The sequence below is a fragment of the Corvus kubaryi genome, unplaced genomic scaffold (assembly GCF_017639235.1).
Source record: "Corvus kubaryi isolate FWS band 111438036 unplaced genomic scaffold, C.kubaryi_AGA036_p1.0 split3-73, whole genome shotgun sequence".
Lineage (NCBI taxonomy): Eukaryota > Metazoa > Chordata > Aves > Passeriformes > Corvidae > Corvus > Corvus kubaryi.
The window spans coordinates 43768189-43786878 of record NW_024582091.1 but is presented as its reverse complement, the minus strand read 5'-3'; the positions used below and the strand labels follow the sequence as shown (position 1 = coordinate 43786878).

The following is an 18690-nucleotide window of genomic DNA, read 5'->3' as shown; positions in this document are numbered from 1 at the left end:
AAGTTATTTAATTATGACCCAGATTCTGCTAATCTTACACACATTGAATTGTCCTTTATTTTGGAAATGATATGTCAGGTCTTTCTTACCTTGTCCATACCAGTGCTCTATTCCAGAAGTAAACAGCTGCTGAAGGGAGCATCCATTAGAGGTATTATTGAATCTTAACACATATAAAATAAAGGGTTTTCACTTCAAGAATGAAATGCTACACTCAAAAAAATAAACAAATGTTTTGTAAGTGATGTCAATGGGGTCAAAACTTAAGTCTTGTCATTCGTTCATACAACAAAATATGCACAACAAATACAATTGTGAACTAGATTGCATTTGAATTATTGATTAAGCAGGAGGTGTTTCAAGACCAAATGGCAGGTACCTGAGAAATGTAAAGTGAAATATGGAGATATGCGGAGAAAATTGAAAAGACCAAGATGTTCAAGCTCTGGCAGAAACATCAGAAATTAAATTGAACATATTAACTTATGAGCAGGAGATTTTCTTTATTTCTTTTCAGTTTGTAGCTCTGTAGGGCTGCTTGACATTTCATTTGTTTTCAGCACAATTTCTCCATTGGTTTTCAGTAATAAAGTTGAATTAGATAAAACATGTTTGTTGGAGGATGTTGCCCTAATTTTTAATTTGACAGGAACAGTAGCAATGCCTTTAGCAGTCATCTTTATTTCCGTTGTTGTAGCAGACCTAATGTTCCCAAAAGCTTCAGACATCTGGTCTTCCCTGCTATTTCTTTAGCATTGCCATTGGATACAATGACACTTTGAGTCTTTTACTGTGCTGCTCTTATTGTTTAAATGCCCTTTCCTCTTATAGACAAGACTTGGAGCAAGAACCCTGGCTAACAGAGATGAACTAAGGAGATGTCTTCTCTTCGTCTAATTTCTCCTTCGCTTGAAAATCCAAGCTTTCTGATTGTGACTTAGCTCAAATTAATCGAACAACTTTGTTAGTTAATGCTGTACTTGACCTTAAATTGTAGACTAATTTAACAATTCAGTTCATAACCTAGCAGTTGATAGTTAATAATCTAATAAATTGACGACACCCTTGGCTCCTGGATTCAGCTTCCTTTTCTATCAGAATGCATATTTTGCATGCTGTTTTTGCCATGTCCCCCTGTTACAGCAGTCACAGGAAACAACACTGGCATCTGTAAAACAGTTTTGTCCTTCTTCTCACTGTTTTTCTGATGCAGGGTTTTGGATGTGTTTTTCTAGGAATCTGTGTTGAACTGGCCTGGCATGACTGGAAGCAAACTACCCTGAAGGCAGGATTTCACTTGAGCACTAGTGCCTGTGATACTTCTGCTTGTTGGATACACACTCGCCCACCTTGTTCTTTAAGGGAAAGCCTTTCCAGTGAGGGCTGGGGGCAGGGAGCCAGGCTACAGTCCCTAATGCTGTGCTGGGGTCAGCAAGTTGCTTCATTCCTCCTCTCTCCCAGGAAGGGAAAAGTGGCAGTGGGGAATGGGGACTGGGGCTGTGCCCTGCAGAGTCATCAGCCCTGTCACTGCTGGGGCACCTTAAGGGAGGAGGAGGAGGAGAAGAAGGGAAGAGAGGAGGTGGTGAAGCTGCTGAGATCAGCAAGAGAGAGGAGAGAGGAAGGGGGACGATCACTGGAGATTTTCTTTGCTTTTTAATTATGTTCTGCTGTCTCATCAAGGTTGGAGTCACACTCCTAAACCTTGTTTTGTGCACCTTTCCCCACCTCGGGGTGCTTTGTCAGTGTCCAGCTAATGCAAAAGAAACTGTAAATACAAACAGTGGTTGCTTAAGTTTCCTTTAGCTTCCTCAGGGGATTGCCACATCTGTTGGAGTAAACACACTGAGCAGGACCGTGCTGGTTTCCTGCTCAGGGAACACGAGTGCGTTACCGGCCGTGCCAAAACGAGCTGTAGCACATCATGGCACAGAATCATGTCTGTAGGTACTCAACACCATAAGCCCACAAGCAAACAGAGTGGTCCATAAGTGTCCACTATTCTCATGGGCTTGTGAACAAGGCCTCAGGAGACAGCCAGCATAGGGCTGAAGAGTAACACAAGCTGTAGTTGTGATGCTGAATGTCAAATTCCAACCAGCATACTCAGGTACTCCAAGGTGGTGCCTGAGGAGGCTTTGGGGGCTTCCATACTTCCCCACTTTCAGTAGAGAACAAAAGTTAAGACTCATTTTTGAAACAATACATAGATACAATTTTTTATTAGGTGTAATAAGCATAATGAAAATATTTATGATAATTTTTTTTCCTGAATGGATAATATTACACAAAGAATTGTAAGTCATTTTATACAAACTGTGTTCTCAACTGTATTTCACTTGGATTTTCTTCCAGCTAGGAAGTATTTTTTTAAGTATTTACATGTTCTTGTCTAACTATTCCTTGTTGCATGTACTCTCCCCATTGTTCATACTCTCCCCATCTCCCACGCTTACTGATCAAAGTTAGGAGACACTCCATAAAAGTGAATGGAGTTAACTGCTAAAAAAAACCCAACAAACCAACCAAAAAACTCCAAACAACCCAGGTGAAGCCCTGTGCCTTTGTTAATTTTAGCTACCAAGAAGTTTTAACTAAAAAATATTCCACCTCTTATTTGTTGAAACAAAAAACACTTGGCAGGGCTTTTCATAGTACACATAGTTACAAAATTGCAGATGTGTTACAAGCTAATAAACCTCAGTAGTTAAGAATGTAGATGAGACTCCTTTTCCACATCACATATTATCCATTTTTTTCACTTAAGAGAATAAATGGAATGTTATAAAGTTAGGTTTAGCAAGGCAGAAACCAGCAGCATCTTAAGTATACTTCAGTGCTTGCAGTATATTGAGGCTTGAGGCACTGTGGAGTATAAGATGCTGGAAGATGTTTTATGATGTGATTTTCTCTATGAGAGCTTAGTATAGTATGGTAAGGGGTTTTAAAAATGCATTTTACAGTTACATATGACAGTATACACTTCATACTTTTAAAATACGTAAGAACAGCAAATGAACAAAAAAGGGGCCTTTTAGCAACTCTATAATACTTACTCTCACACTGCTCCAGCTCAACTCCTGAGGTGCAGGGAAATCATACCTGACCTTCCCACACTGGATAAAAAAGCTGGACCAGTATAACAGGGTATTTAAAAGTCATAGCTTTTGATACAGCAGAAAAAAAGTGTCAGAGACCCAAGAAGAAAGCCACTTCAGGAGCTTTATCAAACCAGGTCTGCAGGTTGCACAGGGGGCCTGAAATCCCCTCTTCCTCTGCCCACTCTGTACTGACACCAGCAATGGCACACCAGGATTCTTCAGGGTTTAGTGGTGGTCCTTGCTTACTCTTGCAAATATTTGGAAATATATACATTACATGTGAATGAGGAAAAGTCAAGATGCTGGCTCTGGTAGGGAGTTTAATCCCTTGTTTACTCTGTCCTTATGGCTTATGTGAGTGAATGAAAAAGAGAAGCAAATCTATGAAGTACTTTACTACTTTGGCAGTCAGTGGGTAAAGGCATTTATCTTCTTGAAAAATGTGCAAAATCTTCAGGTTAAAGATGATACATACAAAATGGGATTTTTGTGAGTTGCTTTCCTTCAGGAAGATGATACACATTGTTTTGTTTATTGCCAGTTTAATAAGTTTTTCTGAACTTAATTACAATTACGAATGTATTCGAGATGTAATGGAATCCACATAAATCCTACCCATGGGAATGAATGAGGAAAACCAAGGGGTTTTAACATTTGTGCTTTGTCTAATAACCCACATCAGATATGAAGGTCCAAAATAGAGTAGATAACTTTATTGCAGATGCCAGTTCCATTTTTCTACACACATTAGAAAAGTTTCCAGCCTTTTCTACTAACATCTGATGACAATATTCTGAAAAATGTAGCTAGTCTGTCAGGTATCTCTGGAACAGGAACACATTTTTCCTGGTGCTTATGGGGAAGAGTAAAAATATGTGGGTTTGACATTACCCAAGATCTGATCTTCATAGTTAGGAAGGCAGCAGAAGAAGAATCCCAAGCATATTTCCATAATGGCAGTGGTCCAGCCAAAGCCGTAGGCCCAGCTGAACATATTGATTCCTGTCATTTCAATTTCAGATGAGAACTTTACTGGATAAATGACCAGGCCCATGACGGAGAACACAGCTGAAGAAACAGGAGAAAACAAAAAAAATGTTTACCACCCAGCACCACTGCCTTCCTCCATAATCCCTGCAGCTAAACCCCTCCATATTTTGGAGGATCCAAAAATCGATCCAGTGCCATGACAGACTTTGATTTTTCACAGAGATCTCAGGTGCACACAGGCATAGAATATTTATTAACATAATTCTTGGGTATAGAATCAGCTGAGGGGGATACCAGCTCTAGTATGGATATATCTGCACAAGCTAAGCTTGACTCCATGTATTGCCTTACCAGCCACAAAGAGCAGGCCTCCGATCCCACGAATGAAGTTGAACCGAAGTGTGTCAATGGCAAATGCTATGATGGCCAGTGCAAAACAGATGACTAGAAGTAGAAAGCCAACCAGGTAGGTGGCAGCAGCAGCTCTTCCCCAAGCTGAAATCAGAAGGAAGATACATTAGAAAGGAACAAAAACAAAAACAAAAACAAAAAAAACCAAAACAAAAAAACAAACAAAAAAACCAAAACAAAAATAACCCCAAACCAAACAAAAGCTGGTTTTCTCTGGTTAGTAATTAAAGGTTAATTTTAAAGCCTGTGAAAAGAGGATCATCTCCCAAGAAAGAAAGCATGGGAGCTTTCTCTTCCCTTATAGGTGAACATTTCGGTTCCACAAGAAATCGTGCACTAAGTGCAGAATGCATAAAAATTCCAGCTTTGTCTTCTCACACAGAGTGCAATGGGGGCTTGGGTGCAAGCTTACTCTTTAGTTTTAACAATTAAGAATTAAGATAAAAATGGCTTTAAAAATTTAAGAATGGACCCTGTCCTTCAATAGCAAAATGTTACCTCAGCAGATGCCATAAAACCAGCTTCGTTTTGCACAGACAAGGAGAATTAAACTGTTCCTGAAACTAATAAAAATCTTCCTTTGAAACAAAGTGTTTATAAAAGCACTACCAATCTGGCAAACTTAAAGGTGTGGAAATAGCTTATAAATGTCAAAAATCAGTGATTTCTGCCTTTCAGCCTTAGTTTAGCTCTGTGTCCTAAATGGAGATAAGGATTTGGAATGTGTTTTGTAGAGAAATTGGATCTCTGATTTTGGCCCAAATTTAGAACTGCTTCAATTCAAAAGCTTGTTCAGGATATCAATTCTTTCATTTTCAAATTGTAAAAATTTATGTTATAACGTGTTTGAGCAAAGCATATTGTGTTGGCATAACAACTGGAAAAACAATATTTATTTAATATTTCAAGTCTTGAGGAGCAACTACTGCTCAAAGAGATCAAAGTGTCTCTTCTTCTGGAGGTAAAAAACCCACTTTGACACATTTTAAATTGTGTATTAAATTGAGTAAGCAGTCTGCTAGGCATCTATAGACTTCATCTCCTCATCTAGCCACTATGCCTTTGTCAAGTGTTGGCTTCTAATCAAATATATGCAGCAGCAGTGCCAAAAAATTATCACAGCCCAAACAACCCTGACAATGATTACAATTCAACTTAAATGCAGTGCATGCTGTTCAGTAAAAGTTCCCTCTGAAACTGAGTAAGTAACCTATCAAATTGTTTGCTTTAAGCATGGAAGTAATAAAATGCAAAGTGTCCTGCCTTTCCCTTGACCAGAGCCAGGTAAGCATGAAAGCAGCCGTCCTGTCCCCAGTGAGTGACAGCTTGGTGTTTAATCTGTCTTTCCCCAAGGCCCACACCACCACTACAATTAGGCAAGAAAAATGGATCAGGATTTTCCAGCTATCCTTTTCCACCCCTCAGTCCATCAAAACCAGTTTCTCTTTTGTTTGCTTTTCAACATGCTCCCTACTTTATGATCCTTGCTCCATTGTAGCTATTGCACTAAATCTTCAGTTTTATGCCATGCCCATTGTCTTTCTTATTCCACAAAGTTCCTGTGTGCTTATAGGGCTTTTCAACTGGATTCTTTTTTCAGTAAACAGGCAGCTGCCTGAGAAGACTGAAAGGGACAGGAAAGGTGATCTTACATCTCATTTTCTAGCCCAGTGTTTTAGCTCAAACTCTTCTCTCTGGGAGTCTACAGGGGGCTCAGAGTATGCAGTGTGGAGGCCCAGGTGGGAGGACAGCACCTCAGGCAGTGTATCAGAAGAAACAGTTAAGAAGAGTAATTTCTTACACTGCTCAATATACCCCATTGAAGATGCTCCTATTCCCAGCCTCTCTGTTACCCCTTTAAAACAGGGGAAAAAAGGGGCACCTGGCCATAAGAGAAGTTTCTCAGCAATGGTGGCCTCACTGTTCTTGGATACGAGAGGTCTGGATACTTATGGTAAAAGGGTGAAATGGCAAGAATATCTAGAGGTGATGTTTTTTCTTAGGTGCACAACTTGTGGTTAGGTACAAGACTCCCAGGCAAACGGGTGTCCTTTCCCAGAGCAGACTCAGAGCCCAGCTGCTTGCCCAGAAAGTTCTGACACACCAGGAATCCTGGGGGTTCCAGCTCACCCTCTGCCAGAGCATCTGCCAGAGCTCAGCCTTGCTTCGCAAGAGCAGCTGATGGTAGAGCACCAAGCCCTGGGGTGGGAGCAGCGCCTGGGCTGGGCGCTCAGGTGGCTGTGCCTGGTGGCTGCAGCCATGTGCAGTGGCACCTTGCCCATGCCAGCACCTCCCTCCTCTGCCAGGCTCACCCAGGTGTTTTTCCTGAAGCAGTGTTCCAAATGCTGTGACTGTATGGAAGCAGATTGGGCGCACACCCAGCCCGCTGGGCACTGGCTATATGGCAAGAAGAGACATGCTTGTTGCAGGATGCTTACACCATTTGGAGGCATTGCTCAATCACCTAACAGCCAATTTTGTGGCTCTAAGTTCTACAAAAGAGAAAAAAAGCCCCTCAATGTTGGAAGAAAGACAATACACAGCTCCAAGGCAGTAGAGGCATATGGAAGAGTGAGTCTCTATGGGTTTTTTTGAGGAACAGTATTCTGAGTTCATCTGTCCTTCACAAAAAGCAGCAGCTATCAGTAGCCTAAGACCAGTGTGTAAACACCTTACCTTTCTAGAGTAAAAGGTAACAAAGGCTTTGTGCAGCAATAATTGCAACTCTTTATTGCATCTTCTGCCAGCCAGGAGTACTGGAGTAGTTTAGTTCTTTACCAATACAACTAAGACTTAAAATTCCTTAAAAATGCCAGAGGTCAAAAAACACTGACAAGCAAGTGGCTAATTTGGACCCAAATATTTTCTTATCTTCCAATGTTGTTGGGGTTTTTTTCCTTAACATTGACTAAAAAATATAAATAAATTGTTCTATCTGCAAAGCTTTTTCTTAAAAATGTGAACTCCAGGCCAAAGAATCTTCACAGGTGCAACACCAGCTCAAAGTACTCTTGGCTGTAAAGAGAGGGCAGTTAAAAGCTGATAGGGCCCAGTCCACCTGTCACCAAATCAAAAACTGAAACAGAGGCAGCAGCAGGTTACAGGATATCAAACTGAGTCTGTGAAAATATTCAGCAATTTTTGAGATCTGTTTTCTCAGTCCCGAAAATGGCGGTGATGTTTTGGTTGTTTACGAGTTAAAATGTGCTTGTGAGGAAACAAATGTGTGTTTATACAGAAGTGTCCTTGAATACCAGCAGGATCCTGTAACACTTTGGTGCCAGTCCCATTTCTCCCTTTTCCAGTTCCTGCATCAGCTGAAAGAACACCAGCGGACACTATGAAAGAGTTTGTGGGCAGCTACACACTGCCCGCTCTTCAAAACTCCTTCTAACTGGCAATTAGCTGAGCAATTTTGTCTTAAACAAGACCTTGCTACTCCAAACAGGCAAGAGGAACCCATGTTTTCAAACCTGTCTCAAGCAGAGCAAGGACAGTGCTTCTGATAACAGTGTTTTGTAAGTCAATCAGCAATGATTTGTGAGAGTCTGGGCTATCCAAAGTGAATACAGTAATATGTGACCACTGGAAAATGAAAATAAGCACCTGACTTCTATAACTCCCTGCTGTGTCAGAAGACACCTGAGCTACTTTAGAGACCAGAAAGAGCCCATCCATGCCAGGACAGAGCTCATGATATCTTATGAGCAACATAATTAGCTGAGACAGAATTCAATAATAACAGATGTATTACTCTGCTATTACAGCTATCTCAGTTTGGAGGCAGCATGACTACCTCTTGTCTTGCACCATATAAACACATTCTGATTATCCTGTATCTGGCTGCAGCATAGGGAAGCTGATGGACTTAATTAGACACCCAGGACTAAGAACATCTCCAGTTTCCTGCGTTCCTGACTTTACTCCCTCACACATTTTACAGTTTATGAAAGTGTAAACACTTCACACATAAAGAAACAAACTTTCTTGCTCAGCAGTAAGTTGAGCCAAAACTTTGAACCACCAAACCTAGTATTTCCTTAGCCTTCCATCTTTCATGCTCCAAATGGTGCCTTCACAAAAAGAGCTGCTGTGTCTTGAAAACAGTGTGTGACCTCTACTTCCCCCATGACAAATACAAGTGTCTATGTTCCTAGTGTATGTGTTTCAAAACATGGGAAAACATTCACAATAACATTCTCATGTTTTACTTAATCTGGTACTCCCACACCACATGAACTGCTGAGTCTCTCCTTAGGTGACATTTTCTGAAAGCAACCCCAGAGAGTTCAGAAGTACTGCTCCTTGTATAATCAATAAGAACATAATTCTCTAAATTTTCCTCTTGGCTTGAAGCTAAATACACAACTAGCATTGGAAAGAAAAACAAATATTTACTGCCAGCTCAAAGACACCAACAATTATCTAGAGGTTCTTGCTGACTGATCATTTTCACGGTGCAGTGAATTGTGCAATTGAGGAAGGGTAGCTTTAATTCACAAGAACCAGCGAGGAGTGAAAGAAAATGTAGCAGACTAATATTTTGCTCTGTTATCCTTCATACCACCCAGGGAAAGAAACACAAACCCTGCAGTTCTAGCTGCAGTCTGGCAAAGTGATTCTTACGAGAACTAAAATCTGCAGTGGTAGCGATTCATCTCTGTGTTGCATGTAATGAGAATGTTTCTAGGCTGAGTTTGCAGAACTCAGCCTGTTTAACATCCCTCTGATTAAAGGGAAAGAGTATTATTTTGGAAACAAAGCTGAACTCACTCGAGTTTCTCAACCTGATGTTCTTTGTCAGGGTGTGGCGAACACTGCAGAGCACATGCTTCACTTTGAAAAGGAACTGCTTTGGCCAGGTTTTACCAATTCCCCTTTGGATAATGGTTCCCTTTGGTTTGTTCTCCTCAAGAAAGTTTCCACGTGAAAGTACACGTTTGCAGCAGAACATGTGTCCCCTTAGCATGAATCTTAAGGTGGTCCATCAGACTCATTAACCCACATCATCAGGACTCTGGATTTCCTGTGTTACCTGTGCAACACTACCCCGTGGAAAATCCTGTCTTCTGGAAATACTGACTCTGTAACATGCCAACTCTGGGAAATTTCTGCGCTCTTTCTGAAAACAAATGCACGCTATGATCTCTGCAATTGTTAGCTGATCACGTGAGCTGGCATTGAAATACCTGTGTGCATGTGTTTGTACACAGCCAAAATAAATTGGAAACTATCAAAAGCAGCTTCTTATGAATAAACTGCATGTGCAGACTGGAAGCCATTGACTGAAAATTATTTCAAAGGAAGTTTGTACAAATGAGAAAAAAATCACATATTAGTCATGGATAATTTATGAACGGAATAAAACGAGGAAAACAATATCAAAGGTATGATCGGAGGTGTACTACTTCCTGAGTTTCTGACTTCATTGCATCTGGATCATTCTTAAAACAACTTCATTCTCCATATAACTTTCCCATGGGTAGTGAATACTGGAGGTTTTTCTTTGGATTTTTTTTTTTGTGTGTGAATTTGTGTCTTTTGAAGTGGCATACAGAATTTTTAGTCTTTCTATATGGCATCTTCTTTGGTAACTCTGTTCTTTTCCCCCTAGCATTACTTTTTTAGAATTCATTGGCTGTTAATATGTATTTCTGGTTCAATAACAGAGTATTATCTCATAACATAAAAGCCATTTTTATGTGAGCTGGAACCAGCATTTAGCTTGCCACTATTTAAAAGACAACCATGGAAACAGAGAATGACCTATTTAGGTTCACACTAGGATAATGTCATCGTGAAAATTTCTCTGTGATTAGTAACAGGGCCCATATAAATGAGAAAGGATTAGGACTTTAGGACAATTACCCCATAATAATGATTTTAAACGACAGCATTAAAAACCAGAACCTTTATGAGTAGGTCCTCTATCAATAAAACACAGTATGTATTAGCAGAAGGCAGTGTTTTGTCCATAGCTGCATGCTAAAGTGATAGCTCAGTGTGGCTTGGTGGGCTTTAACTCCTTTAAATGAAATACCTATTAATTCCTCACCACTGACTTCACTCACAAACAAACACAGGCAAAGGCCTTTATGTAATCTGCAACCCTCCTTTCTTACTGAGGTAAGCAATTAAACTTAGAAGCTATTCTGACTTGAATTTGAGGGGAGGAGCAGTTACGTCTTGAGGGAGTGGTTCAGATTCATCTCATCATAAGCTCAGTACAAGTTTGACTTCTGCAAATCTTGTATTAATGAGGGCTGCTCCCTGATGCTTACTTAGTGCTGGGAAGGCAGAAGGGGCAGAGGGTGTAGAGCCATCATCAAAGGGAGCACCAAGGGAGTAAGTTAGCTATTAAAAATAATGCACACACAGTGCCTCAAAATTAAAGGTTTGCTCATGAGAGAGTCAGGGAGTACCCCTATCTCACATTATCTTCAGAAGCAGGTGCACACGCTGAGAAAATCTCAGGATTAAAGCTCAGCCTCATGTACTTTAATGCTGTAACATTTTTTCCTCCTATTTTTTTCCTATTTATTTTAAATTAAAGCAGGATTACTTATACTTGGATGTGTCCATGGGGTTTGGGAGGGTCAGGTAAATGAAACAGGTAAGGTATTGATTAATCGGTTCATTTACATAAGCTCAGTTAATGAGAATAGCAAAATGTACCTGCTCCCTAATTACCCCTGAGTGGGTTGAAACATTTAATGTGAATTAAACAGAATCAATTTCCATGATAACACGGTCTATGAACTAGGACTTTTAATCAAAATAGTGGAACCTTTCAAAATAAATCTCTTTTTAAATTTCATATTCCCAGAGTCACTTGGGACTAATGAACACTGAATTTAAATCTTCCATGTGCACCAAGATCTGCTGTCACTCTTGATCTACAGTTTTTATGCTGTGAACAAACTTGTTTTGAAACCTTGCTGAAAGTCACCTTTTGCACTAGGGAATTTACCACTAACAGACAGCAGCTGTGGACTTGGATCTGATTTTCTGGTAGAAGCAAAATTTTACCATTTTCAAAATAAAAACCCCAACATATAAGCAGAAGTCATGCTCAGTGCTCATAAAAATATATTGAATTTATTTACTCTTCTTGTTAATGAAACAGCTTTTACAATGCATCCTGAAAAATCTTTGTCCCTTGCTGCTTCCTGCTGACGAGGTTGTTAAATGAACTGCACAGAGACTTCCTATTTTTTGGGGGCCTAATTTTGGCACAGCGTGCATATGTCAGCACAGTAGGTGACATTAGATGTATTCAGTTTCAGATTAGTAATTCAGCAGGACTGAAGTGATGTGAAGTGTTATTTAGTACTAGTAGAAGGAAGCTGGAAACCTCTGGAACACAAGCTAGTGTCAGCACTCCACAAGCTGCTTTGAGTTCCTGGGAATTTTTGAGCAATGAGTTATTCTGTAATGGTACTTGACAAAGAAGAAACATGGCATTACAATTCTCACTGAGTCAGTGTGTTTAAGGTTTCTCAGAACAACACAAGCTGCTAGTGAGAAGTGATACAGAAATGTGAAAAAATGTTCAGAGAGTTTTGTTTCTTTTGCTATGTAACACCTTCCTACTTAAGTAATCTGTTCAAACCTACAGTGGAATTTGAAATGCATCTTGCAGCTCTTATCACTGTTCAGGCTACGGAGATGTTGTTATAGCCCTGCTGTATCAGATTACCTCAATAAACTAGAGGAAGAGAAGAGGTGAAAAGGATGGAGAGTTTGGCTGCAAGTTTCCACATGCTCTCAGCAGAGATGCCTCCTGTGTGAGTGGAATCCTCTCTCAAGGACTTCAGGGCCTGACAATGCAAACTGTTGAGGATCTTAAAATCCTCGGCACCAGAAGTTCATATCTCCTGGTGGGCAGAAGAGAATGCTCCACATGATTGCTATTTTTCCATATAATCTAACTGTAATTATTAAGGGAAGGCTGCATAATAAACGGTGGGATTACAAGTGCAATTGCCCTCTGGAGAGTTAATTGCTCAAGAGCATTACTATTATTTAGAAGAGAATCTGATTAAATGAATCTGCCACTGAAATTATAAAAGGACAAACTCTAAAACTACAGGGAAAAGCATGCTAGCAATTGCAGATAAGGAATAAAAATTGTCATGGTAATTAAATGCTCTGGCCTTGATTCCCTTCTCTTATATCTGTTTAGAAACAATGGAGTGTCTCCTACAAGCTGGGGAAAAATCGAATTTTTTCTTTCCTTCTTGCATCATTCCTTACATACACTGTTGTGATTTTTTCATTGGCTATATGTTTGAGACTGTATTTTTTCTCATTATAAGCTTTGAATAATTATTGAGTATTCTACATTATTCAGTAACTAATCTTGTAATCTCATTTCTCACTGGTTAGTCTCAGGTAACATTAAAAAATGATGTCTTAGGAAACTGTATGCTTCTCTAACAGTGTCATTAAAACTACAGACAATCATTTTATATAAATATAACTGTTTTATGCTACAATGCAGAAGGAGAAGCAGCAGGCTTTCGTTTTCAGTTCACCCTGTGTCAAAGGAGTCACGGTTTGCCCTTTAATCCAGGCCATGCACAGGGCAGAGCTGGGCTCCATCCTGGGCTCTCCCACAGGCTTCCTTGAACTGGTCAGCAACCTCACCAGCCTCCTTCCCAGCTGCAAAGACATTTTTGCAAACCTACTTGGATTTTACCAAATCTGAAAGCTGTTAAGTGCAGAACCTTGACTTCAGGAAAAATCTGCAATAAAGGCCCCATGACTTAAGCTGGTCCCTACTTCAAAAGCACAGTTACTTGTTTACTTCATTTCTATTCCAATGTACAGACACCCTCAGATGTCAAAGAGCCACTGGGACATCTTGTTTCTCCTCCCAGGCCTTGCTGTATCCCATCCTGTCCCTCTGGAAATGTCCCCATGTCACTCTGCTCAGGGTGCTTGCTTTATCTTGAGGCAAGTAAGGGTTTCCCCATGCTGGGATTAGGTGCTGGCTGTCAGATGTTATGGGAATGTGGGGGAAGGAAAAGCAGTTTTATGTAGGTAGTGTGGCAGTGGCAAAATGTGGTGTCTGGTTTGTCCTGTGCCTGGGTGTGACGAGTCACTGCTCTGATGGAGAAAGTAATTTTCCAGAGGGAGAGCTGTGTGGCCAGCAGTGCAAGGCCAGTGGTAGATGTAGTACCAAGAGAGGGGCTTTGCTGCTTGGAAACTGATCCTAGCCACACCATGTAATCTTGCTGTTTTATCTTTATTTGGGGATTTTTAGTAAGTGATTTCCATATTGTTCTTCCTCCAGAATAATAAATGGTGCTTCATTGTAGCAAAAGATTCCCCAGAAACAAAAGCCTGATACAGACAAAACAGGGAAGAAAGTCTACTCATCAATGGAGATGCAGAATATGTTTTTTGTCAAAAGGATATTACCTTTGCAACATTTCCTTCTTTCACTTATCCTGTAGCCTTACTTATTTGCTGTCATATTTGAAGTAGTTTTTGTTCATTATGATCATACTATACTAGCCTTCTTATATTGTAGTATTGCATTCATATTCATAGAGCAAAATAAAACTGGAATTACATAGAACATAGTTGCCCATTATTTGCCTGGAAGACAAGCTGCAGGAAGGTGTCTTTTCCAGATGCCAAAATCATTCATGCCTCCACTAATCTCCACAGCCACAAAACCCTCCACACATCCCAGGAAAAAGCTATAATCTAATATTATGATGTGAAAAAAACTGAAGATGTGGATTCTGCTTGCCATGTGGAAATGCCTTTTCCTGATTTTTTTCCCTGAGATTTCTGTTTGCACTATGCAAATAAGATGATCTCTTCAACATACATTTAGAGCTTTAAACTTTCAGTTGTTTTGATGGCAGCATCTGCAAATGGAAGAGCTGCAAGGCTGGGTGGAAAATAAGATGGGACAAGTGGAGTCACAGGTTTTTCACCCTTTGTGCATCACATTCAGACTAATAAAGTCAGTTATTTCCCCTGAAATATCTGGTAATTATCATTTATATAAATAATTTGATATACTTATGATATATACATTTATATTTAAATAATTATTTATTTATTTTAAACATAAATAAAGATTATTAATGTTTCTTATGTATTTACCTACACATGTTTAAACATCTTCAAAGCCTGCAGTGGAATAAATTACATACTGAAGAAATGTCTCAGGTCTGCAAGACACACCTTGTTCAAGGCAGGTAATATGGCTGAAGAACAAGAAAAACAGAGGAGTGCTGTGCCAGCATCATGATGGGGTTTAACCTGTGTGTTTTCTTTGTAAGCTCAGCCATGTCCCACACAGATACATTCCATATTGCTCACTATCTATCCAAAAAGTCTTCATCTCTCTTTGTAAATGTTCAAGCATGTCATAAGATTGAGCCCTTTGTTTTTTCAAGTGCAAGAACAATGAAGAGCAAGAGCAATGAATCTCTCTGTCCCTCATCCTGAAGTCCATGCATTTTGAGTAAGTGTCCTAATGCACTGGATACTTTTTCCTAGAAAGTTCTATTTATTTGAACTAAATATGCTTGAAAAGCAAAAGTCTTTGATAAAGTCTGCATGAGTGTCATATGGTTAAAGCAGATGATCTGAAGTCTTGGAGAAGATAACAGAGTGTGTAAACTCTTCATATTCTCACTTTCCACAGAGCTCATAAACTTTGCACAAGACCACAGGTGAGCAGATGCTTTCACAGAAGATAAGTGCTGTCTTTCCAAAAAAAAAAGAAAAATAAAGTCAAAGCCTCCAAACTCCCCTGGTGCAGCCAATGAAATACTCAGCCTCCTTCCCTGCCAATATAACCAACCTTGATGTTGGGTTTTTGTCTTGCGACGGTATAAACATATCTTAAGGCAAACAGCCGAGATTCAAGGGGAATTATAAACACTGCACGTGCAGAATTTGATTTGAATTTGCACATTATAATTAACAACTTGCAAGGATGTTGCAATTACATCTAATTATGATAGGACGAAGATGACTGTAGTGGATTAAGATAACTACACTGTCCAAGTCATGTTGGCAATATTTGCTGGCAGCTGCTGGGGTACACATACATACCATGTTTATCAGTGAAACCACCCCTGCAGGAGGGATGAATTTCAGAACCTACCCAGCCAAATGCAGATTAGGCAGGGAAGCTGAGAGTAAAGGTTGGAAGAAACAAGATGGAAACTGTGGAACAGACTGGGGAAAAGAGATCTCATCTCAGGAAGGATGTAAAACATTTCTGTCCTTTATGTTTACATGACATCTTTTGTCTCTGCACTCAGGAAGGCGTGTAATTACACTTTGTTTAACCAGCACTGTATTTAGCTTGGCACAAAGTTAAACATCCCACAGAACATGATGCTGAATGCTGTTTTCCATGACCTTTCTGGAGCATAGTAGATAAATGTAATCCCAGAATTGCTAAAACACTGTATTTCATCACTAAGGCAGGTAAAATCAGGCTCAACACAAAAGCTGGATGCTCACAAGTGAGATGCTCTTACGGCCTGGTCTTTTGGGTGGAATCCAAGACCAGCATCAGCCATCTCTGCCCTGCATGAGAAAAGGTGGGAGTCACAAAAGAAAAATCCCAACCCCATGTCACTGAGCAAGGAAAAATGGAGAATGGGACTGGATCTAAGCACATCCCACCTCTGGAGAGAAGGTGTCTGAGGGAAAGGTCTGGAAAGGATCAGGACAGTGACATGAGTTTGCATCCTTAACAGTCAGTCTCCTGGGTCAGGGATAAGTCACCCCTGTGAAGGGCAAGACCTGCATTTTAGTGGCATAATCTGTCTGAGGCAGAAGCCTGGCAGGGTAGCCCACTGTTACCTGGCCTTTGCACACATTGTTTACCTACAGCCTTCACACATTCTCTCACTGGCTAAGTGACTCCGTTGTGCCAGACATATCCTGGAAATTTTGTCCAGGGGGATTTTGAGGATTTGCTTAGGCTTCCCAGGTATCTAGTCACCTTGAAGAGGTCAAATGATAGATGCATGCCTACTTAGGGCATAATGCAGTCATGCAGCTCATGAACAGCATTTCTAATGCTTTTGGAAGCATCAGTGGAAACTCCAGTGTACCTGCTGGGTAATGTTCTGCATGTGTATACTGAGTCCAACATGTTTGTGTTAAAAGTGCTGGACTTACTGTGGATGAGATTCATGGTAACCCCAGACATTGCAGGACAGTTCACACAGAGGATGACCTTCCTGGTTTGTCTCTAGATGCTGTCCAGTGGGAAACTGGGCATATAGCTGCAGGATTTAAGGCTATGAGAGTGAGGAAGGATAAGGAAGGAAGTGAAATGCCAAACACCTATATAGGTCCTGGAACTAAGGTGAAATTTCTCTTGCATTATCAAGAGAAGCAAGGTGAAACATCTCACTGTTTTCCATCCAGTTAAAGCTGGCATTCACAGCATTCTCCAGGGCCTAACCTGGAGATCAAGAGGAGGGCTCGCTTTTCAGGAAACTTAGGAGGAAACTCAGGACTGAGAAGCCCTGTACTAAGGATCATGTTCTTTCTCCTGCTCTCAAGTGCCATGCAGCAGAGGCCAATTTGCTGGCTTGACTTATGCCCAGCCACAGAGCTGATGCTGGAGCCCAGCCACAGAGCAGGACTGCATGGTAATGCTCAGCGGAGCTGGCCATGCCTGGAGCCCTACACTCACAGAGGCCTGCTACAATTAACTCATTACAGCTGAATTTTGTGCATAGAAGGTAGAGTTTCATGACATACAATAGACCTTCAGGAACAATTTTGAAATGCTGTAATAAATGATCCCTGAGATTGCTTCAGCAAGTGCTTTTACGCTTACTTTTAACAAGAACAGCTGAGATTCTGAGCCCTAGGGAAAAGGTTCTTCCTTGTAATTCGAATTAGCATAAATTGTAACAACTCTTGAACTTTCTTCCCTGCTCAGGCTAACCGCCCTTCATTAACAATTACTTGTTTCAGACCATGGCCAATAGCAAATACACAGAAAGAAAAAAAAAGGAAATAAAAAAAAGAAACAGAGCACATCCAGAGTGACCCTTCTCTTGGGGTATTCTCCCACCCTTGTGGTTTATATCTTTTTAAGCTGAAGATTGTACCTGGGTCAACATGTTTAATAGCATGCTTCCCCAAAACTTAGTACGAACAAGAAATCCTTTCATCTCTTAAAGCTCTCTTTCATAATCACAAGGAGACTCTTTCACACGACCCACCTACTGGAGCAGTTTCAGGGCAGCATTCTGTAGCCTGACACTCCCTGGGAATATCTTCCTACGATCCTACATTTTTACCTCCCTTTTCCTGGCACTCAGACCCGCTTGTCACACTAATGCCAGGCTTACCCACACAACTTGTTGTTTGGATGTTTGATCACCAGTAGCCGTTAAGTTCTGAAAAGCAGTGATTAGTGAGAAGAGGTTACCAGCTTCTTCTAAGAGAGGAAGAAAATCCTGTGTTATTTTCTGCACTGGTAAAATACCATGTGTGGGTTTTTATGTACTATGTAATCTGCTAGGTTTTTTTTCTGCACAGGGGTGTGAGGGCATTTATTTCTTCACCCAGTTAGTCAAAAGCCTTGGTGCATTTCAGAGACAGTCCCTATTGCCCATGGCTTCATATATAAATGCCAGATATTGGGTGATAGAGTTAGGAGAGCTGAGGGAAGGTGATCTGGGGGATGTGATCCTCTGCTTCAGAGCCTGCTCCCCACCACCCCTGTAGGCGCTTACCGTAGCCCATGAGGGACTCGCAGCTCCATTCCCCACCCTGGGCAGTCCTCCTGCAGTTCTGCCATAGCGACGCTTGCTGCACATAGGGCAAGGTCTGCGACTCCAGCCAGCCCCTGCCCGCCAGTGCAATGATACCGAAGATGACTCCTATGCCCAGGAGCAGGGGAAGGATCCATCTGCAGCGCGTGTAGTCAAGGCCGTACTTCACCATGGTTCAGGTCAGGTGGTGGTGGGATGAGGATGTCCCTCTCTGCCACAGGCTCAGCGGTGCAAAGCAATGGGTGCTCCTGCAGAGCTCCTGGAAAGGTGGTGCCCGTACCTATGAGCGCGTGTGCAGATGTTGGAGAAAAGATTTTCAGCCAGGACAGGCACGGCAGAGAGGGAGGGAGGGATGGAGGGAGGGAAGGAGCTCCACCTAGATTCAGATGAGTAAGAGCTGCCGCTGA

The 18690-nt window shown here is 41.0% G+C and overlaps 1 protein-coding gene across 1 annotated transcript; it reads right to left on the bottom strand.

The window, feature by feature from the left end:
- Positions 1-3783: 3783 nt before the first annotated feature.
- Positions 3784-18690, bottom strand: LOC121658960 (p53 apoptosis effector related to PMP-22-like). The gene is made up of 3 exons (XM_042016599.1): positions 18245-18690; positions 4440-4583; positions 3784-4166 (listed from the first exon to the last, which is right to left on the bottom strand). The coding sequence occupies exons 1-3, from the start codon at positions 18453-18455 to the stop codon at positions 3952-3954; spliced, it is 570 nt and encodes a 189-aa protein (XP_041872533.1). The 5' UTR covers positions 18456-18690; the 3' UTR covers positions 3784-3951.